General features: G+C 36.9%; 3 protein-coding genes across 3 annotated transcripts; all 3 read left to right on the top strand.

Annotated features, from left to right (window-relative positions):
- Positions 1–3326: 3326 nt before the first annotated feature.
- On the top strand, positions 3327–7040 carry LOC309477587 (serine/threonine-protein kinase pim-2-like; the record flags this gene model as incomplete). Its single annotated transcript, XM_082140862.1, has 10 exons — positions 3327–3528; positions 3785–3930; positions 4091–4268; positions 5137–5307; positions 5384–5478; positions 5603–5653; positions 5744–6122; positions 6313–6489; positions 6743–6834; positions 6962–7040. 10 exons carry the CDS (start codon positions 3327–3329, stop codon positions 6971–6973), a joined length of 1503 nt encoding a protein of 500 aa, XP_081996988.1. The 3' UTR covers positions 6974–7040.
- A 10720-nt stretch (positions 7041–17760) lies between these two features.
- LOC309477586 (uncharacterized protein) lies at positions 17761–19732 on the top strand (the record flags this gene model as incomplete). Its single annotated transcript, XM_082140861.1, has 3 exons — positions 17761–17962; positions 18219–18364; positions 19571–19732. The coding sequence occupies 3 exons, from the start codon at positions 17761–17763 to the stop codon at positions 19730–19732; spliced, it is 510 nt and encodes a 169-aa protein (XP_081996987.1).
- On the top strand, positions 19695–20847 carry LOC309477585 (serine/threonine-protein kinase pim-3-like; the record flags this gene model as incomplete). Its single annotated transcript, XM_082140860.1, has 5 exons — positions 19695–19741; positions 19818–19912; positions 20037–20087; positions 20178–20556; positions 20747–20847. Coding segments are annotated over exons 2-5 (594 nt in total), but the record flags the coding sequence as incomplete, so codon positions are not given.
- Between the last annotated feature and the right edge of the window lie 2342 nt (positions 20848–23189).

The following is a 23189-nucleotide window of genomic DNA, read 5'->3' as shown; positions in this document are numbered from 1 at the left end:
AGACCTTAAGTAAAAAAGGTGATAATTCTTTAGAAAACTACGGTTGTAGAACTCTGCGATAAGCCCGTCAGTTCCGGGTGATTTATTGTTTTTAAGTTCTATAATTGAGTCATTAACTTCTAATAAAGGAATTTCACTATCGCAGAGGTTTCTATCATTACCCAAAATAGTCGGGGCTAGTTGTAACACGCTTGTTTTAAATACTTCCGCACATGCTTGGATGACGAAACTTTGTGTATTTACCATAGACTGTAAAAAAAATAGGTATTTACTAGTTGCCATATCAACACTATATAGAAAAAAAAAATCAGCCAAAATTATTTATTTTTTTGGAAGATATCCATAGACATTTATTAAACCATAGAAAAAGTAAATTTCTTACTTAAGTTAATTTTTCATCTCTATTTTTTGTGTTTATTTAAAATAAGACAAATCTGATATTATTTTAATCTCCAAGATGTTATTTAACAGTTGAGATAGTTATTTAATGCTTCGCTAACTAGCAGAAGACACTAGCAGGGTTTAAACCCCAGTTGTGCAGGCGGGGGCATGTTGTAACACTGCGTTACAATGTGCCCCTATTAGAAATATGCTATTATATTCTATACTTTTATTAATTTTATTGGGAAAACGTAAGAAAAAGGTGAATAAAGACTGAGAGTCAATGTTCAGAAATGACTAATTATTTATTTGTTTTGAACTATGTTGTATAGCTGTGTTTTCATGTGTTCGTAGTCAAAACAAAAAAATTTGTTTATATTTAATTATTAAAAATTGCCATTATTTTATATGAAAAAGTTTTTTAATTGTATTTTATTTAGAAAATATTTTAGTTTGTTTTGTATATATTTTTTATTAGATCAGATAACATTTTAAGCTGTCATATGTTATGTTACAATGTGCCCCACACATGTTACAATGTACCCCACCTTTGGGGCATGTTGTCACATTTCACTTCCATTCTTTCGGGGTATGTCAAGAAAAAAGTATATACTGTATTAATAAAACAAAACCACATAATTGTACTAGACATGTGGGAAATTAATGTGGGGAAAAAATAAATACTCTGAACCATAAGTAGATTTACACAAACTGAGAAAGTCAAAAAGCGTTACTTTGTGCCCCGCTCTCCCCTATCCATTTTTTGTCTAGATCTTATATAAGCACCCTGCGCTAAGTGTACAGCTCATTTAATTTACATTGCAGTTCAGCATACTCAAGCTTATCAGATTCAGAAAGCAGCTCTGGGGGTTTAGAAGAAAGTATTGCAATTTTAGACACCACCTTATTTTCTTCTGCTCTTTTAAGTTTGTCTAAGTTACAACCAAATTTTCTGAAATATTTACTGATTTCAAACTTCAACAGCTCCCACTGGCAACAATATATTAATCTAACGCTAATGCTCTTTTCCAATATGGCTCAATCAATAATGTAATATTCTTTTTAACATCTTTATACAGGAGAAGAGATTTGTTCCGTTTCCAATAAGAAGGAGTTGATCTGAAATCAAGGGATGCTGAGAGACTAACTTTAAGAGAGACAGCACTGTGGTCTGTAAGAGGCGTGGAGTGAATGCTGACTGATTTACAACTGTTTGCTATGTTTTGGGAAATAAGCCAAAAATATATTCAAGACTGCTTAGAGTGGTCCTTGCTGCTCCAGGTATAGAGTCTCAGCTGTGGATATGTTTCTCTCCATATTAAATCGCATCATCTTACAGAAGCAGCTCTGGAAGGAAACCTATCCAAATCACCATTTAATACCATATTAAAATCCCCACCCAAAATAATACCAGCATTGGGGTATTTATTTATCCAGTACTGTATATTATCGCTAATCATATCAATTAAGGTGGTATTTTCCTTAGAAGAATTATACCCATACACATTTCAAAGAACTGTGGTGGTTTGGCCAAGTAAAACCACTAACAAAAGAAATGACCCTTGGGGTCACTGACAAGGTGTAGTATTTCACCAGCAAACTTATTTTTCAAAATGGCAACACCTGCTGATTGCTCTGTACCGTGAGACATCCAGATATCATTGCCCCACTGGGACCTCCAAAATTTAGCATCATCCTGCTTGGAATGGGTTTCTTGAAAAACACAAAAATCAAATCCTTGGTTTTTAACAAACAAAAAAAGGGCTTTGCATTTCACATTGTTTCTTACGCCCCTGGCATTAAGTGAAATGAACGATATCAACATTAATAAATGAACAACAGTGGCGTGCACAGACCTCAGGGGCAGGGGCGGATGGACCAAAAAGGGCACACACAAAAAAAAGAGAGTTCCTTGTTTTTTTAAGTTTTTTTTTAGTTTTTATCCTTTATTTCCTTGGCATTCTAAAGACGTTGATACAATTAGAATGTATAATGCATAGAATGCAAACCCCTGCCCCTTTTGTCTCAAAATGTATTGTGCCCCTCTCTGATAATTGTAAATAATAATAATTAACTCATTAGACAATTCTAGAAAATAACTTTTTGCACTATATTACATATTCATTATATGTATGTACATTTCTTTTTCTGTATATCTGAATAAATAGAACAATCTAAAAGTTTTTATATCAACCATTTAAAACAAAGTTAGCATTATTACTGAATTATTATTATTAACTGTGATCTTAAAGTATTTGCTATCATGTGGCTCCCTCTGGTGAACAACATTAGTATTCATCTCTGAATCGAATTGACATAAATGTCTGATACTTTTTTTTTGAACGATTCAATTTTTGAATTAGGCTACTGATAATATAGACTCATCAAACTCAAATTCACTGATTCATGGTACATTATTATATCACTTGTTAAATGGTTACATTCAGAGCATGAACAGATTCGGTTTGTTTGCAGATTCGATGTGCGCTCACGCGCTCTGCTCGCGCAGGCGACTTCAGGTGCGCGTGCCTGAGTGATTCGAATTTTAGTTGCTATGGTGACGCGTGCTATGAATTCTGACTGCAAATAACGTTACTTTGATTGCTATCATTGTTGAGACAAGGCGAATTCAGAGACTTTTGCTGAATATTTTCTGTGCTGATCGATTTTGAGAGATTTTGAAGCTGTTCGGAGGATTTCAGAGAGGAGATATATCATCTAACGTTAACGTTACATCGTTTTCTTTTTTTTAAAGTTCATATTATTTCTGAGGACTGTTTAATTGTATTGTTCTTTTCTTATTTCAGAGGGAGTTTGGAGTTTTATTTTATTTACTTATTTATTGTTTGGGGGGAGGGGTATTTCTGAGGAGTATTGTATTTTATTTTATTGCATTTTGTATTGTATTCGTATTGTTTTGTATTGCAGTTTGAACTTGAAGGAGGATGCAAGGCCCGACCCGGACACACCCCGAGCTTATTCCTGGACATTTAACACCTTTGTCTTTTGAGTTTGCTTCTGTGTCCAGAATATCCAGCACCCATGACGCTGAAGAGGAAAACGAGATGCCAATGAGAAAGAGGAGGAGGATGGAGGTCATCGGCTCAGACCAGAATACTGCACCGAGAAATGAGAGGAGAGCTGAGGGTAAGTCAAATGACCATTGGAGAATATCACTGGAGTGTCATTAATTACCAGATATGACCACACCATATTATATCAAAATACAACTGAAGTTTGATCAAGCCAATAATCAGATACATTTTTTTATGAATATTTAAACAAGGATTGTTTAAAAAATAAAACATTTGAACAGAAGAATAGCCATAATATGAGTATCCAATGTTTAATAATTGTAATTATTTGTTTGAAACGTGCTTTTGTTTGATATTCCCTGCTTTAGATCAAAACTGTCTACCGTCCAGTGCCTGTGCTGCAGAGGATCATGGTCTTCAGGAACCTCTATCCGGTGGTGGTGAAGACCAGCAGGTTCAACCCCCTCCAGCTCCAGTCCACCACAGTCCAGCATCTTTCCGGAAATGGTCTGAGGTATTGGCCCTAATAAGCTACAAATGAATTTGAATATATATGAATATTTGGAAGATTTTGACACCTTTTTGTGCAGTTGTTTTAAATGTTCTTTGTTTATTGTGATATGGGAAGAAAATCAAGGTCAAATCTCTTCTATGTGATCTATGTGTATCATCAGCCTGTTAGTGAGGAAAGTGATAGTCAGGAGAGAAAGAGGAAGAAGAGTAGTTCTGTAGATCTGCTCTCTCTTCACTGGAGTTCTGGAGAGCATCTCTCTCTTCACTGGAGTGGCTCAGGTCAGGGTCAGAAAGTGGAGGATCAGACCACTGCAACCGATAGTGAGAGACACGCTGAGGGTAAATCCAATGATCAGTTGAGAATGTGTAAATGCTCTGTTTATTAGTGCTCTGTACATCATAAAGTCTACATCATTTTCAGCTAGATATGAGTATCCATTAATGGAAACGTGTCATTCCATGTCAATTCAAAAGGGAATTTTTCTGTTCCCTTGGATGAAGTGCCATTAATTACCATATGTTACAAACTCACACCTATATCAAAATCCAAAAGTTTGATCAAAGTTATGATTTTTTTCCAGGACATGTCTTAAATATTTAAACAGAACTTTTATTTTTTTAAGAACATCATATCTGAAGAATCACCATAATATGACTATGCAGTGTTTAATTTATTAATTTGATTTAATACCATTTAATGTCATTAATAATTAATTGATTCATTTAATTTAATAATTTATTTATTTAATTGATTAACTTTATTAATTTATTCTGTATCATCAATTTTAAGGCCAGACAAGTAGTTTGCTGAGGGTTGGTTTGTAAAGAAGGACTGACTACACGCCTGTGCACATAGGCTATATATTCAAACGCACATACCTATAGACTAAACTCGTAATACGCCATCAGCGTTCTCACAGGTTCGCGTTTTTAAAGTTTGCACAGAGAGAACTTAAGAGTTTTCTGTTAAAACGGTGTCGTGTTTGCGGCCCCGTTGCGACGAAAGTGAATCAATCAAAACTAACTTTAGCTGGACAATAACTTTATTCTAGAGCTGCTATAAAGCCAAAACAATCTCTGCTACTTTAATTTCCTATTATCAATGTAAAGCTACATTGTTAAAAGCGCTATATAAAAGAAGGTGACTTGACTAATTATTTTTTGATTGCTTTTAAACATGATTTTGTTTGATATTCCTTGCTTTTAGATCAAAATTGTCTACCGTCCAGTGCCTGTGCTGCAGAGGATCATGGTCTTCAGGAAGCTCTATCCGGTGGTCTTGAAGATCAGCAGGTTCAAACCCCTCCAGCTCCAGTCCACCACAGTCCAGTCAGCCCAGCACCAGGTGACAACAACAGAGTGGACGTGACAACTGAGGGTGAGTTTACGGCCATGACCTCAAGCATTAAACTCACTGCTTTCCATGCAACTAAAATGAATCAACTTTTTTGCAGACAACATTTTGAGCCGGTATGAAATCGGCAGAATGCTCGGTGAGGGATCATACGGCTCTGTCTATGAAGGGAAACGCTTGGAGGATGGCTTTGAGGTATCGTCATTTTCTTACAATATTTAGCCAACAAATTATTTTGTCTCACTATTTTTCCACTATTTACTGCATTTGACATGTTAGAAATGTAACAACGTTTTTTTTTGTTTGTTTGGTTGATCAGGTGGCAGTAAAAATTGTCAGAAAGCCGCAGAACATGAAATACATCAACATTGTAAGTAGAATACACTCACTATGTTGTTTTCAAATTAAAATATGTAAACATAATGACAACACCTTCATATAACAATGATCTTTCTTCCAGCCTGGTCATCCCACACAATTCCCATTAGAGGTTGGCCTATTAATCCTTGCTAATAGGGGCCCCAAAGTTTCAGAGATCATTGAGCTGCTGGACTGGCAGGACCAGCCGGACCAATATATCATGGTCTTGGAGCGTCCCTCACCCTGTGAGGATCTGTTGGATTTTTGGAATCATCACGATGGCATCCTAAAGGAGGACACAATTCGGTTTATTATGGCGCAGGCAACAACGGCTGCTCATATGTGCTGTCGCCGTGGAGTGTTTCACCGTGATATTAAGCTGGAGAACCTGCTGATCAACACAGAAACTCTTGAGGTCAAACTGATCGACTTCGGGTGCGGAGATCTCCTGCAGGATTCTGGCTATGAAAGTTTCTGTGGTATGCATTATGAATCAAACCTGTAGTTTGGGACTTAAGTTCTAGTGACTAGTTCAATAGGTATCATATAAACCATAACTCACATTTGAGGCAGCATTTTTTTTAAATTAAAAACACCAGATGTTTTTACCACATGTTATGGTATTTCATGCTATGGTACTTACCCATCAGACAAATCTTTTTTCTGCAGGCACTCTATCCTACTGCCCACCTGAGTACTATACAGAGGGCAAGTACCACGGGACACCAGCTACTGTGTGGTCTCTGGGAGTGCTCTTACTCCTGTTGGTGTGTGGACGCAATCCAGAACCAAGAGACAGGCAAATGATTGAGGAAGACACCTGGTCTGAGCCTGGCTTGTCTAACGGTAAGATGGTTTTCATCACAACAAAAAAGACCAACTGTAATTTAAATCATACAAAACAAAGAAATTACGAAAAAGTAACACCTGAGCCAAGTGGCTGTATAAAAGATAGATACTGTATTGGATAATACAAGCATTTTTTTCAGATTTTGTGACCGTACTTTATAGGATAGTCGAATCTTACAGCTTAATACAAAGACAGCAGGTTTGTAAAGTTTAAGGTAATAATCTGACTCACTTCTATCGTTCTGCACAGAATGCTGCCTCCTGATTCGATCCCTCCTGAAGGAAAGCCCAAGACAACGGATTTATTTGAGGAAAATCCTTCGACATGAATGGTTTAAGCAGGTAATGAGCCTAAGATCAGCTACAAATGATTTTGAAGATTATATTCACTTTTCATTTGAAAGATTTCAAAAATGTTTTCTTCTAATTGTAATCTATGACTGTAACCTTTTTTGTTTGTTTGTTTCAGGTCACAGAATAAGACATGAAGAGGAATGTCAGAGCTGCATGTCATGTCAGAATTCCTCTCCCAGAAGTTCCTGTGAAAGCGGCTTCTCCAAAGGATCCTGCACTGGATGTCACAGAATTTCCAGTCTTTGGCTGCTTCCTCCTTCCGCTTTCTATCTATACACATTATCCCTCTCTCCAGCATCTCCACTTCTGTGCTTCTCAGAAAAAATGGAAGAACTGGTGTATGCTGGAACCAAACTATCCCACTCTTTTGCTGTGAGTCCTCAGATATCAACCAAAAAACCTCAGGCCCCGCAAACACCAAAGCCTGCAGGCCCAGTTCACCCTCACCCTCACCCTCCTCCTGTGAGAGCTATTCGGCCTCTGCCACAACGCCAGGTGAACCAAAAGCAACTGATCCCAGCTCTCAGTGATAACGGTCGGGTCCCCGCTATGATAACAGTAACTTTCTCAAATGTTTACAAAACAAGCGGGAACCCAGTGTGCCTGTATCTTTCTCTATTGCTGTTCTATTACGTGATAGAAAGTCTAAGGCCTTCAATAGCCGTACAGCAAACCCAACTAATCTGGTGCCTATTACACGTCAAACTAAGATTGCTGTGGGGACAAAAAGTAAGACTGTTAAGTTAGCACTTTTAAGCATCCGCTCACTTAAAAATAAATCACTTCTAGTCAACGACTTAACCACAAACAACCTGGATTTGTAGCTGCTCTTTTTAAAGCTGTCTATCAATGTAAGCAAATATCATTTGGGAATTATCCATCTTTCGAATATCTGGCTATTGTGTTAAAAGGTGCTCCACGCATTTTACTTATCATTATTTACAGGCCTCCAAAATACTCTCCAGCCTTTGCTGAGGACTTTACTGAACTGTTATCAACAATTACCTCAGAGTTTGACTGTTTTGCTATTGCTGGAGTTTTTAAAGGTCCCATGACATTAAAATGTCACTTTATGAGGTTTTTTAACATTAATATGAGTTCCCCTAGCCTGCCTATGGTCCCCCAGTGGCTAGACATTTTGATAGGTGTAAACCAGGCCCTCGGTATTTTTGAAAAAATGTAAGCTCAGACGGGCGAATCTAGAATCTTCCCTTTATGTCGTCATAAGGGGAAAGGTCACTTCCCCTTTCTCTTCTTTGCCCGCAAAGAGAATTTGGCCCTGCCCATGAGAAAATGAGCTGCGCGAGCGTGATATTGTTTTTTCCTCGAGAGACATCATGGCTTGCAAACGAGCGAAGCATGGCAGTTGCTCAGCGTTTGGATGTACAAATGAACACAAAAGTATTTTTTTAGTTCCTTCATCCGAGCCTCTGAAGAACCAGAGGGTTATGTGAATTTCTGATGTGTAATTGTTCAAGTTCAGACAGATAATCTTTCTCTCAAAATCGTTCAATACTGTTTATGCATCAGTAAATCAAGCCAGTGACTAAAATATCAACTTCACATCATTTCTCTTGGTAGGATGAAAATAATCTTATTTAAACTGTGATTAAAATATATACAGAAAGCGATCAAAGAACAATCCCTTTCCAATCGCCCAAGCTGTCAATCACACAGCGCGAGTTTATCTGGACACTTGCCAAAACTCGTTATGAAATCAATGACGCTGTTACGCTGCACAACGAAGCTCTTACTGTACTTACCTCATGTTTGCATTGGTGAAATCATTAGTGAGAGTGCAGAAACTGCATTGCAATGATAAGATCTTCATTCACGCGATCAACAGGCTGTCATCTGCTCAATGCTCATCACTGCAACCTTTTATGTGATGGGAATAGATCTAAATACTTAAAAAACTTCTCACGATTCGTTAATCTCGATAGCTGTAATAGTAAAAACGTATATAATAGCTGTAAAAGTATTAGAGAGAGTTCCACATGTAATGCTAGCTATTTCATATGCAAGCATGTCAGCCAATCACAGCAGTGGGCGTTTACACTGAAGTCTCACAGCAGACACGCCCCTTCAAACAGAGTGTTCAAATCAGAGGCTAAAATCAGGCTAGGAAAAATGCCTTTTATTTCTAAATTATTACAATTTTGGATCTTAAAAACATACAAACATTATAAGGGACCCCAGGAAACATTATAAAATAATCCATGTCACGGGACCTTTAACATCCACATAGATAATGCAGAAACAATATGGCAAAAGAAATCAAAACTGTTTTAAAAACTTTTGATCTGACTCAGCATGTACATGGACCCACACACAATCGTGGACACACTCTAGATTTACTTATCAGTAAGGGTCTAAACATTTCATCGATTGTTATTAAAGCTACACTGTGTAACTTTTTAAGTTGATTCTGAGGCGTTTAAAGACTCTATTTGTCCATTGTTTATTTCTAAAGAAACACGACAATGTATAAAAGGCTCCATTACCTTGTATCTTTCGTTATGGCCTCGTAGAAGCAGTTTTTGTAAAAATAGGCTAACGATTGCGTCATAACCACGCGACTCTCTGGAAATTACCGTATAGACAGGAGGAGAAGCTCGCAGTCAATCGGGGGGACGTGGAGGCATAAAGTCCGATAAAGTCAAGGGAGAAGCCCATAGAGAGTCATAAAGTTGCTCCTAGCTCATGGACAGCTCGTACTTACACGACTTACAACTGTCAGACAGGTTGCTCACGTCACATCTACGTCATCAAGCTCAGTTTGAGTCTGCGCAGTACGCTCAGCGATCAGGAAGTGAGTGCTTCTAATTTGCTTCACTTTTCTCCGTTGAAATCTATGGGGTCGCTGTGTCCATTTCTTTTACCGTCTATGCATGTAGCAGAGTCACTTGCACTGGCTTTGTTTTTTAGTTTTCCTTTGCCTTTCCCTCTACCTTTAGCTTTCCCTCGCACATCCGTCGCATCAACTGATCTCTGACTCTGCTCACGGAGAAAATGATGTAGCCTACGCTGTAAACATTGCCTTACACTATTAATCTCGTTCAATATACAGAATAACGATAGCACTGATACTTTACTAACATTAGTTTGCAATCGTTTGGGATAGCTGATATTAGCAATGAAATGGTACCAAAATAACGAAAACATAAAACTATTATTAATTTTACATAGAGGTCATAACCTACATGTTAACTGACTAAATAACTAAATGCACTTTGTAATAGTTTTCTAAAGTAACCTCATCACTTGAAGGAACACTCATGTGCTGCGTTCCAGTCCACTTTAAGACACGCACTTGCGAACTTCCCTAAGCACTTCCCCTCGGGGGAATCCCTGCCGCCATTTTGAAGTGCGTTCCACTTCGTGAAGTGGACGAGGGACCACCAGTTTATATAGACAGACCCTCGTTTCCTCGATTTTGACCGAGGGAGCGAGTCTACTTCAAATGTACACTTCAGGCACCTATATGTCCCACAATGCAGTACGATTGTGATGTCACCACAGATCTCGTCTAATCACCACCACAACAGTCAACTCTATGATATATTAATGATTTATTTTTATTTTTATTTTTTTTAAACATCCCAAACACACATATAAACATTTGGATGCTGCATTAAAAGACGAAGTCGAACTGGAAGCCATGTTAATCTTGGAATAATACGGCCACCGTAGGAGTTAAAACGCCCTCGGAATTGAAAGAAACAGAAACTAATATTCACTGGGTAGTCATATACAAAGCTAGATCTGTGTCTGTCAAGAAGAGATGCTTAAATGAGAACACTAGTGTACTATTTATGAAGGCTATATCTTTAACACCAAGCATATCTGCTGATTGGTACAGATTACTAATCTGGTGGGCTCAGATAATCCACGGTATATGAAAAATCCACAGAAGAATACTGACCGTCATGGGGAAATCTCAGAGTCAAACTAAGATACACCGGTGTTTATTTACTATTTTAATTCATTTTACTTGAATTCATTTTTATCTCTTTTAATTCCTTTTATAACTGTTTTAATTTCCACTGCTTTTATTTTGTGTCTATTTTCTATGCAAAGCGCTATAAATTGCTATAGTGTGATTATTATAATTGCTTTCTATGTAAAGCTTTTGAATAACTGTTTGCTTTTATTTTCCTTGCTTTTATTTTGTGATTATTTTTATTCCTCTCAATGTGAAGCACTTTGAATTGCCATAGTGTATGAAATGTGTTATATAAATAAACTTGCCTTGCCATTCTACAAACTTTGTATTCTTGTATAATTAACTATTATTGTTCAATAAATAATATTTGATATAAACCATATTGGCGTACCTGATTTTGAGAAATGGTATGTGTGTTAGACCGCTTAACATTGTGATTGCTATCAGGATATGAGGAGACTTTCAACCAGCATAATAAAAAAAATAAAAAAAATTTGTAGACAATCACCTATTGCACCTCAGCATTTTCCAAACACTCGTCTCTTTATATGTTAAACATTCTGTATTGTTCAGGAGGGGCAGGTTCTCCATCCACCTTATTTTTATTTACTTTTTAATGCCAAGGTATCAAAAATACAAGTAGCCTACATAGAAAAAATGTTACATACAATTAAATGATAATAAAATCCATAATTTATACATGGGCCTATATATACATAGAAAAACAGAACAGAAAACTTTAATGAAATAAATTAAAAAGTTGAAACAAGGTTATTGTCTTAAGAGCTTTATGATTCTTGGATGATGAGATATTTTGGATGTACTGTTGGACCTCTCCTAAAAACAATGAGTAAAGGATTTTGAAGTGAGAATTTACAAGGAGCAATAACAGATTAATAATAAAGTATTCATTAATTGTAGCTTTTTGTATATTAAAGAAGCAAAACATTACATCCTTAAAAAACAAAAGAGAAACCAGGAAGCACATTGCAGTTGATAAAATGAGAAAATTCGTCCCAAAATAGTTGTGTGTGAGGACAATCCCAGAAGATATGAGGAGCAGTTTCATCAGGGGCACCACAGAAAGAACAACATCTGACTTAAACCTTTTCGAAAGAGCTTTAGCAGGGTAAGATTTGTGTAATCATTTGAATGAAATTTCTCTAACCTTGTTAGTTATTATGTATTTCAAAGGCAGAGTCCATACTTTTTTCCAATCAATATGGTCAACCAAATTCATCCAATATGACGCCACATTTGGAATTGTTACAAGGTCCTTTTGAAAGAGAGATTTAATTCTATAATAATACGTGATGAAGGATGTGACAAAAAGCACAGTTTTCCTACTGGGAGTTCAAATGGGTCTAAAGAAATAGGTAAAGTGTTAGATGATCTAACAGACTTTCTTAGAAGCATAAACAACTCCTTTAGGAACAGCGTCCATTACAATGGAAAATTCCTTGGGAGTTACTGGGAAATTTAATTTACATAAAAATTCTTCATAATTTAAAGTAACACCTTCTGAATTTAACAACTGAGAAACAGTCAAAATTTGTTTCTCAAACCAATTACTAAACAAAGACTTATTCTTATATGCAATTTCCCGGTTGTTCCAAATAAAGTACCGGTGAGGGGAAAAGTTGTGCTTAAAAATGAAAGACCATGCAAGTAATGCTTGCTTATGGAACTTGGATAAATTGTAAGGGATTCTAGCAATATTATAATTACAGATCAATAGGACAGGGAGACCACCTAATTTGGAAAATAAGTAATTAGGGATAAAATCCCAAATTGAATTTGGATTACACAAAAACGGTCGAATCCAATTCATTTTGAAAGTGTTGTTCAGAGATGAGAAATCAAGAAAATTGATTTTAACATAATGTACTTCTTAACATAATGTATTTTGTTTTTCCAAATAAAATTGAAGAGGGTTTTATCGACTGTCCAACACATTTTGTTGTCCACATCCAGAGAGAGAGTGCAGCAGATGTTCACCTGGAGATTCCCTCAGCCTTAGCAAGCAGTGCTCTGCCTCTCAAGGTCAAGTCTCTCTGCAACCATGCATTCAATCTTCTTTGGGCTTTTATTATAACAGGGTCAAAGTTCAAGGTACTATTATCTTGATTTTTAGTGATCAAGATGCCTAAATATGTAACTTTAGATCTAACTGGAATATTATAAAAAGAGGGTGCGGTGCAATCTTTAATAGATATTAACTCACAATTATTTATGTTTAAATTAAGTCCTGAAGCTTTATAGAACAGTTTTATATAATCAATTACTATAGGGATTTAGGAAGCATCTCTTAGAAATAAGGCAGTGTCATCTGCTAATTGGCTAATAATAACTTCTTGATCTGCTATATACGGATACCCTGAATACCGCTTCCACAGATAAACGTTGAGAGTAGCTGCACACAAAGTAGAAATAATTAGGGAGAAACGGGACACCCTTGTCTGACTCCTCTAGATAAACTAGTGCCATTCTTTAATTTAATCCAACAGCTTCCATTATTGTAAAGGGTTTTAATTACTTTGCAGAACATATCTCCAAAACCAAATCTATGTAATGACTTAATAATAAATTGGTGCTCTAAAGAATCAAACACCTTATAGAAATCCAAAAAAAAATTAAAAAAATAATGAAGCTGTACGCCTGTATCAATTCTGAATAATCTAAAGAACCAATCTTATATTATTAACAATATGTCTTTTATTCATAAAACCAGATTGTGTCTCATCTATTACAGAACTCATTGCCGATTTTAGTCTTTTAGCAAATATAAGAGCCATGCAACAGGTGTCAACAGAATTTGGTCATTAATTATTAAATTAATTGCTGTTGGTGCAAATAGATTTAGCAGAAGATTTAGAGTTCGTAAAGGAGGAAGCGGGTTGTGGTGAGAAACAACAGACAGACAGGAGTTAGATTTGAACTGGAATGTAATTTGATATAAAGTGAAAATAATAAACAAAATAAAAGAAAGTTAATTACAATATCATACAAACAATACACAATAATGATCAACCATGAAAATGTTTCCTTGAGTGCACTCTTCTCTCACCCCCCAAAAAATACACAGACCGGTCATTTCAATGTCAAAATGAAATGAAATAAAAAACAAAAATAAATAAATAAACGAAGTGTCTTTTCTCTCAAAATATCACAGCTGTTTAAATGAATAAGTACCTCAATATCAATCAAATTTGGTTATGGGTAACCATACACCATCAAGAGTTCAATGTTCTGCAAAGTACTGATCAGTTTCTTCTCAGTCCTTGTATTTGTCAAGTCAATCCTGAAAGGGAACTTAATAGTTCTCTAGATAGTGAATGTCTTATTTAAAGCAAGACTGGTGAATGAAAGAAAGGATATTATCCTCTTCTTTATGATTTGTTGTCCTCCTTTCTCTGTAGCAGATTTGGGTGGCTCGCCATCAAACGTGAAGTTTCACAGGATGTCACAGAAGATCACAGGAGTATCACAATCCGTAGAACCAAGAAAAAGAAAGAAAGAAAGAAATAGAAACACAAAGAAAAAAAAACCTGGCCTGATCACAGACCAGAGCATTCATTTAGTGAATTCAAAAATAATTTAACATCAAAGATCGAAATAATCAAAATAAACAATTAAACATACAAATATATATATATATATATAATACTCTTTTACCTCTAAAACAATCGTCTTTTTCTCTCACACAGGCGCATGTGACCAACAATGGCGCTGGTGAACTAAATTGAACAAGGAATAACCACGCGGTTCACTATGACCACACTTATAATCATTTAGATTGAAATATTCAAATTAAACAATGGAACATAGCAATATATTTTTTTCCACAAGAAATTATATATTAATCATATTCATCGTTTTTCCTTTATCACAGGCACGCATGGCCAACAAGGGCGTCGGTGAACAAGGAATACCCACGCGGTTCACTATAACCCCGGAGTAAAATGTGACTCAACAATATTCAATCAGCTTCTCCATACACTGCATGGTACGAAATGAATCAATTTAACTCATTTCTACTTTTCAGAAGGTTTTCTTTTGACTATATTCCTTTAACTTAGATCGCAAAGATCAGATTCAGCTCACATCTTTTCTCCTCTATCATGCTCAGCTCTCTCTCCTCGTTACGCAGGCGCGTGATGACGGAGCGCTCTCATTGGTCAATCACCAATCAACTAAATAACTGAAAACTTCGACTTTTTTTTTCTTAAATCACTTTTATACTTCACTTTTCAACCTTTATTAGGAAAATAAGATGTTAATAAATTGTGAATAAATTAAACTTAATTCCCTTTTATTTAACCGGGGTTAATCATTGTTGAGCAGAGATACAGGACGCCAATTGTCAATTAAAAGTAAATCTTTCTTGGGTTTCGGGATTAAAGTAATTAAACCTTCAGTGAGAGTTGGGAGGAGAGTCTCATTCTGTATGCTTTCTTCAAAGACCTTAAGTAAAAAAGGTGATAATTCTTTAGAAAACTACGGTTGTAGAACTCTGCGATAAGCCCGTCAGTTCCGGGTGATTTATTGTTTTTAAGTTCTATAATTGAGTCATTAACTTCTAATAAAGGAATTTCACTATCGCAGAGGTTTCTATCATTACCCAAAATAGTCTTGCAATTTTTAACAGATTCAAGAAAAGTACATGCCTCTTCAGAATAATTTTGATGGTAAAGATTACAGTAAAAGTCAAGCAATTTCTTGAGGGTTATTAGTCACTGTCCCATCAATATCTAGAGATTCAATTAATGAGGTTCTTAAACGACTCTTTTCTAATCTGAAAAAATATGCTGTGTTACATTCTCCTTCCTCTATCCATTTTTTGTCTAGATCTTATATAAGCACCCTGCGCTAAGTGTACAGCTCATAATTTACATTGCAGTTCAGCATACTCAAGCTTATCAGATTCAGAAAGCAGCTCTGGGGGTTTAGAAGAAAGTATTGCAATTTTAGACACCACCTTATTTTCTTCTGCTCTTTTAAGTTTGTCTAAGTTACTACCAAATTTTCTGAAATATTTACTGATTTCAAACTTCAACAGCTCCCACTGGCAACAATATTAATCTAACGCTAATGCTCTTTTCCAATATGGCTCAATCAATAATGTAATATTCTTTTTAACATCTTTATACAGGAGAAGAGATTTGTTCCGTTTCCAATAAGAAGGAGTTGATCTGAAATCAAGGGATGCTGAGAGACTAACTTTATGAGAGACATCATTTCCCTGTTTTGGGAAATAAGCCAATAATATATTCGAGACTGCTTAGAGTGGCCTTGCTGCTCCAGGTATAGAGTCTCAGCTGTGGATATGTTTCTCTCCATATGTCAACAACATTAAATCGCATCATCTTATAGAAACAGCTCTGGAAGGAAACCTATCCAAATCACCATTTAATACCATATTAAAATCCCCACCCAAAATAATACCAGCATTGGGGTATTTATTTATCCAGTACTGTATATTATCGCTAATCATATCAATTAAGGTGGTATTTTCCTTAGAAGAATTATACCCATACACATTTCAAAGAACTGTGGTGGTTTGGCCAAGTAAAACCACTAACAAAAGAAATGACCCTTGGGGTCACTGACAAGGTGTAGTATTTCACCAGCAAACTTATTTTTCAAAATGGCAACACCTGCTGATTGCTCTGTACCGTGAGACATCCAGATATCATTGCCCCACTGGGACCTCCAAAATTTAGCATCATCCTGCTTGGAATGGGTTTCTTGAAAAACACAAAAATCAAATCCTTGGTTTTTAACAAACAAAAAAAGGGCTTTGCATTTCACATTGTTTCTTACGCCCCTGGCATTAAGTGAAATGAACGATATCGACATTAATAAATGAACAACAGTGGCGTGCACAGACCTCAGGGGCAGGGGCGGATGGACCAAAAAGGGCACACACAAAAAAAAGAGAGTTCCTTGTTTTTTTTTTTTTTTTGTTTTTTTTTTTATCCTTTATTTCCTTGGCATTCTAAAGACGTTGATACAATTAGAATGTATAATGCATAGAATGCAAACCCCTGCCCCTTTTGTCTCAAAATGTATTGTGCCCCTCTCTGATAATTGTAAATAATAATAATTAACTCATTAGACAATTCTAGAAAATAACTTTTTGCACTATATTACATATTCATTATATGTATGTACATTTCTTTTTCTGTATATCTGAATAAATAGAACAATCTAAAAGTTTTTATATCAACCATTTAAAACAAAGTTAGCATTATTACTGAATTATTATTATTAACTGTGATCTTAAAGTATTTGCTATCATGTGGCTCCCTCTGGTGAACAACATTAGTATTCATCTCTGAATCGAATTGACATAAATGTCTGATACTTTTTTTTGAACGATTCAATTTTTGAATTAGGCTACTGATAATATAGCCTCATCAAACTCAAATTCACTGATTCATGGTACATTATTATATCACTTGTTAAATGGTTACATTCACAGCATGAACAGATTCGGTTTGTTTGCAGATTCGATGTGCGCTCACGCGCTCTGCTCGCGCGGGCGACTTCAGGTGCGCGTGCCTGAGTGATTCGAATTTTAGTTGCTATGGTGACGCGTGCTATGAATTCTGACTGCAAATAACGTTACTTTGATTGCTATCATTGTTGAGACAAGGCGAATTCAAAGACTTTTGCTGAATATTTCCTGTGCTGATCGATTTTGAAGCTGTTCGGAGGATTTCAGAGAGGAGATATATCATCTAACGTTAACGTTACATCGTTTTCTTTTTTTAAAGTTCATATTATTTCTGAGGACTGTTTAATTGTATTGTTCTTTTCTTATTTCAGAGGGAGTTTGGAGTTTTATTTTATTTACTTATTTATTGTTTGGGGGAGGGGTATTTCTGAGGAGTATTGTATTTTATTTTATTGCATTTTGTATTGTATTTGTATTGTTTTGTATTGCAGTTTGAACTTGAAGGAGGATGCAAGGCCCGACCCGGACACACCCCGAGCTTATTCCTGGACATTTAACACCTTTGTCTTTTGAGTTTGCTTCTGTGTCCAGAATATCCAGCACCCATGACGCTGAAGAGGAAAACGAGATGCCAATGAGAAAGAGGAGGAGGATGGAGGTCATCGGCTCAGACCAGAATACTGCACCGAGAAATGAGAGGAGAGCTGAGGGTAAGTCAAATGACCATTGGAGAATATCACTGGAGTGTCCTTAATTACCAGATATGACCACACCATATTATATCAAAATACAACTGAAGTTTGATCAAGCCAATAATCAGATACATTTTTTTATGAATATTTAAACAAGGATTGTTTAAAAAATAAAACATTTGAACAGAAGAATAGCCATAATATGAGTATCCAATGTTTAATAATTATAATTATTTGTTTGAAACGTGCTTTTGTTTGATATTCCCTGCTTTAGATCAAAACTGTCTACCGTCCAGTGCCTGTGCTGCAGAGGATCATGGTCTTCAGGAACCTCTATCCGGTGGTGGTGAAGACCAGCAGGTTCAACCCCCTCCAGCTCCAGTCCACCACAGTCCAGCATCTTTCCGGAAATGGTCTGAGGTATTGGCCCTAATAAGCTACAAATGAATTTGAATATATATGAAGATTTGGAAGATTTTGACACCTTTTTGTGCAGTTGTTTTAAATGTTCTTTGTTTATTGTGATATGGGAAGAAAATCAAGGTCAAATCTCTTCTATGTGATCTATGTGTATCATCAGCCTGTTAGTGAGGAAAGTGATAGTCAGGAGAGAAAGAGGAAGAAGAGTAGTTCTGTAGATCTGCTCTCTCTTCACTGGAGTTCTGGAGAGCATCTCTCTCTTCACTGGAGTGGCTCAGGTCAGGGTCAGAAAGTGGAGGATCAGACCACTGCAACCGGTAGTGAGAGACACGCTGAGGGTAAATCCAATGATCAGTTGAGAATGTGTAAATGCTCTGTTTATTAGTGCTCTGTACATCATAAAGTCTACATCATTTTCAGCTAGATATGAGTATCCATTAATGGAAACGTGTCATTCCATGTCAATTCAAAAGGGAATTTTTCTGTTCCCTTGGATGAAGTGCCATTAATTACCATATGTTACAAACTCACACCTATATCAAAATCCAAAAGTTTGATCAAAGTTATGATTTTTTTCCAGGACATGTCTTAAATATTTAAACAGAACTTTTATTTTTTTAAGAACATCATATCTGAAGAATCACCATAATATGACTATGCAGTGTTTCATTTATTAATTTAATTTAATACCATTTAATGTCATTAATAATTAATTGATTCATTTAATTTAATAATTTATTTATTTAATTGATTAACTTTATTAATTTATTCTGTATCATCAATTTTAAGGCCAGACAAGTAGTTTGCTGAGGGTTGGTTTGTAAAGAAGGACTGACTACACGCCTGTGCACATAGGCTATATATTCAAACGCACATACCTATAGACTAAACTCGTAATACGCCATCAGCGTTCTCACAGGTTCGCGTTTTTAAAGTTTGCGCAGAGAGAACTTAAGAGTTTTCTGTTAAAACGGTGTCGTGTTTGCGGCCCCGTTGCGACGAAAGTGAATCAATCAAAACTAACTTTAGCTGGACAATAACTTTATTCTAGAGCTGCTATAAAGCCAAAACAATCTCTGCTACTTTAATTTCCTATTATCAATGTAAAGCTACATTGTTAAAAGCGCTATATAAAAGAAGGTGACTTGACTAATTATTTTTTGATTGCTTTTAAACATGATTTTGTTTGATATTCCTTGCTTTTAGATCAAAATTGTCTACAGTCCAGTGCCTGTGCTGCAGAGGATCATGGTCTTCAGGAAGCTCTATCCGGTGGTGTTGAAGATCAGCAGGTTCAAACCCCTCCAGCTCCAGTCCACCACAGTCCAGTCAGCCCAGCACCAGGTGACAACAACAGAGTGGACGTGACAACTGAGGGTGAGTTTACGGCCATGACCTCAAGCATTAAACTCACTGCTTTCCATGCAACTAAAATGAATCAACTTTTTTGCAGACAACATTTTGAGCCGGTATGAAATCGGCAGAATGCTCGGTGAGGGATCATACGGCTCTGTCTATGAAGGGAAACGCTTGGAGGATGGCTTTGAGGTATCGTCATTTTCTTACAATATTTAGCCAACAAATTATTTTGTCTCACTATTTTTCCACTATTTACTGCATTTGACATGTTAGAAATGTAACAACGTTTTTTTTTTTTTGTTTGGTTGATCAGGTGGCAGTAAAAATTGTCAGAAAGCCGCAGAACATGAAATACATCAACATTGTAAGTAGAATACACTCACTATGTTGTTTTCAAATTAAAATATGTAAACATAATGACAACACCTTCATATAACAATGATCTTTCTTCCAGCCTGGTCATCCCGCACAATTCCCATTAGAGGTTGGCCTATTAATCCTTGCTAATAGGGGCCCCAAAGTTTCAGAGATCATTGAGCTGCTGGACTGGCAGGACCAGCCGGACCAATATATCATGGTCTTGGAGCGTCCCTCACCCTGTGAGGATCTGTTGGATTTTTGGAATCATCACGATGGCATCCTAAAGGAGGACACAATTCGGTTTATTATGGCGCAGGCAACAACGGCTGCTCATATGTGCTGTCGCCGTGGAGTGTTTCACCGTGATATTAAGCTGGAGAACCTGCTGATCAACACAGAAACTCTTGAGGTCAAACTGATCGACTTCGGGTGCGGAGATCTCCTGCAGGATTCTGGCTATGAAAGTTTCTGTGGTATGCATTATGAATCAAACCTGTAGTTTGGGACTTAAGTTCTAGTGACTAGTTCAATAGGTATCATATAAACCATAACTCACATTTGAGGCAGCATTTCTTTTAAATTAAAAACACCAGATGTTTTTACCACATGTTATGGTATTTCATGCTATGGTACTTACCCATCAGACAAATCTTTTTTCTGCAGGCACTCTATCCTACTGCCCACCTGAGTACTATACAGAGGGCAAGTACCACGGGACATCAGCTACTGTGTGGTCTCTGGGAGTGCTCTTACTCCTGTTGGTGTGTGGACGCAATCCAGAACCAAGAGACAGGCAAATGATTGAGGAAGACACCTGGTCTGAGCCTGGCTTGTCTAACGGTAAGATGGTTTTCATCACAACAAAGAAGACCAACTGTAATTTAAATCATACAAAACAAAGAAATTACGAAAAAGTAACACCTGAGCCAAGTGGCTGTATAAAAGATAGATACTGTATTGGATAATACGAGCATTTTTTTCAGATTTTCTGACCGTACTTTATAGGATAGTCGAATCTTACAGCTTAATACAAAGACAGCAGGTTTGTAAAGTTTAAGGTAATAATCTGACTCACTTCTATCGTTCTGCACAGAATGCTGCCTCCTGATTCGATCCCTCCTGAAGGAAAGCCCAAGACAACGGATTTATTTGAGGAAAATCCTTCGACATGAATGGTTTAAGCAGGTAATGAGCCTAAGATCAGCTACAAATGATTTTGAAGATTATATTCACTTTTCATTTGAAAGATTTAAAAAATGTTTTCTTCTAATTGTAATCTATGACTGTAACCTTTTTTGTTTGTTTGTTTCAGGTCACAGAATAAGACATGAAGAGGAATGTCAGAGCTGCATGTCATGTCAGAATTCCTCTCCCAGAAGTTCCTGTGAAAGCTGCTTCTCCAAAGGATCCTGCACTGGATGTCACAGAATTTCCAGTCTTTGGCTGCTTCCTCCTTCCGCTTTCTGTCTATACACATTATCCCTCTCTCCAGCATCTCCACTTCTGTGCTTCTCAGAAAAAATTGAAGAACTGGTGTATGCTGGAACCAAACTATCCCACTCTTTTGCTGCGAGCCCTCAGATATCAACCAAAAAACCTCAGGCCCCGCAAACACCAAAGCCTGCAGGCCCAGTTCACCCTCACCCTCCTCCTGTGAGAGCTCTCCGGCCTCTGCCACAACGCCAGGGCCCACACCCTCCCCCATCTGCTCGAGGTGAACCAAAAGCAACTGATCCCAGCTCTCAGTGATAACGGTCGGGTCCCCGCTATGATAACAGTAACTTTCTCAAATGTTTACAAAACAAGCGGGAACCCAGTGTGCCTGTATCTTTCTCTATTGCTGTTCTATTACGTGATAGAAAGTCTAAGGCCTTCAATAGCCGTACAGCAAACCCAACTAATCTGGTGCCTATTACACGTCAAACTAAGATTGCTGTGGGGACAAAAAGTAAGACTGTTAAGTTAGCACTTTTAAGCATCCGCTCACTTAAAAATAAATCACTTCTAGTCAACGACTTAACCACAAACAACCTGGATTTGTAGCTGCTCTTTTTAAAGCTGTCTATCAATGTAAGCAAATATCATTTGGGAATTATCCATCTTTCGAATATCTGGCTATTGTGTTAAAAGGTGCTCCACGCATTTTTCTTATCATTATTTACAGGCCTCTAAAATACTCTCCAGCCTTTGCTGAGGACTTTACTGAACTGTTATCAACAATTACCTCAGAGTTTGACTGTTTTGCTATTGCTGGAGTTTTTAAAGGTCCCATGACATTAAAATGTCACTTTATGAGGTTTTTTAACATTAATATGAGTTCCCCTAGCCTGCCTATGGTCCCCCAGTGGCTAGACATTTTGATAGGTGTAAACCAGGCCCTCGGTATTTTTGAAAAAATGTAAGCTCAGACGGGCGAATCTAGAATCTTCCCTTTATGTCGTCATAAGGGGAAAGGTCACTTCCCCTTTCTCTTCTTTGCCCGCAAAGAGAATTTGGCCCTGCCCATGAGAAAATGAGCTGCGCAAGCGTGATATTGTTTTTTCCTCGAGAGACATCATGGCTTGCAAACGAGCGAAGCATGGCAGTTGCTCAGCGTTTGGATGTACAAATGAACACAAAAGTATTTTTTTAGTTCCTTCATCTGAGCCTCTGAAGAACCAGTGGGTTATGTGAATTTCTGATGTGTAATTGTTCAAGTTCAGAGAGATAATCTTTTTCTCAAAATCGTTCAATACTGTTTATGCATCAGTAAATCAAGCCAGTGACTAAAATATCAACTTCACATCATTTCTCTTGGTAGGATGAAAATAATCGTATTTAAACTGTGATTAAAATATATACAGAAAGCGATCAAAGAACAATCCCTTTCCAATCGCCCAAGCTGTCAATCACACAGCGCGAGTTTATCTGGACACTTGCCAAAACTCGTTATGAAATCAATGACGCTGTTACGCTGCACAACGAAGCTCTTACTGTACTTACCTCATGTTTGCATTGGTGAAATCATTAGTGAGAGTGCAGAAACTGCATTGCAATGATAAGATCTTCATTCACGCGATCAACAGGCTGTCATCTGCTCAATGCTCATCACTGCAACCTTTTATGT

This window comes from Leuciscus leuciscus (genome assembly GCF_965113295.1).
Source record: "Leuciscus leuciscus genome assembly, chromosome: 16".
Classification (NCBI taxonomy): Eukaryota; Metazoa; Chordata; class Actinopteri; order Cypriniformes; family Leuciscidae; genus Leuciscus; species Leuciscus leuciscus.
This window is presented reverse-complemented; position numbering and strand designations above follow the sequence as displayed.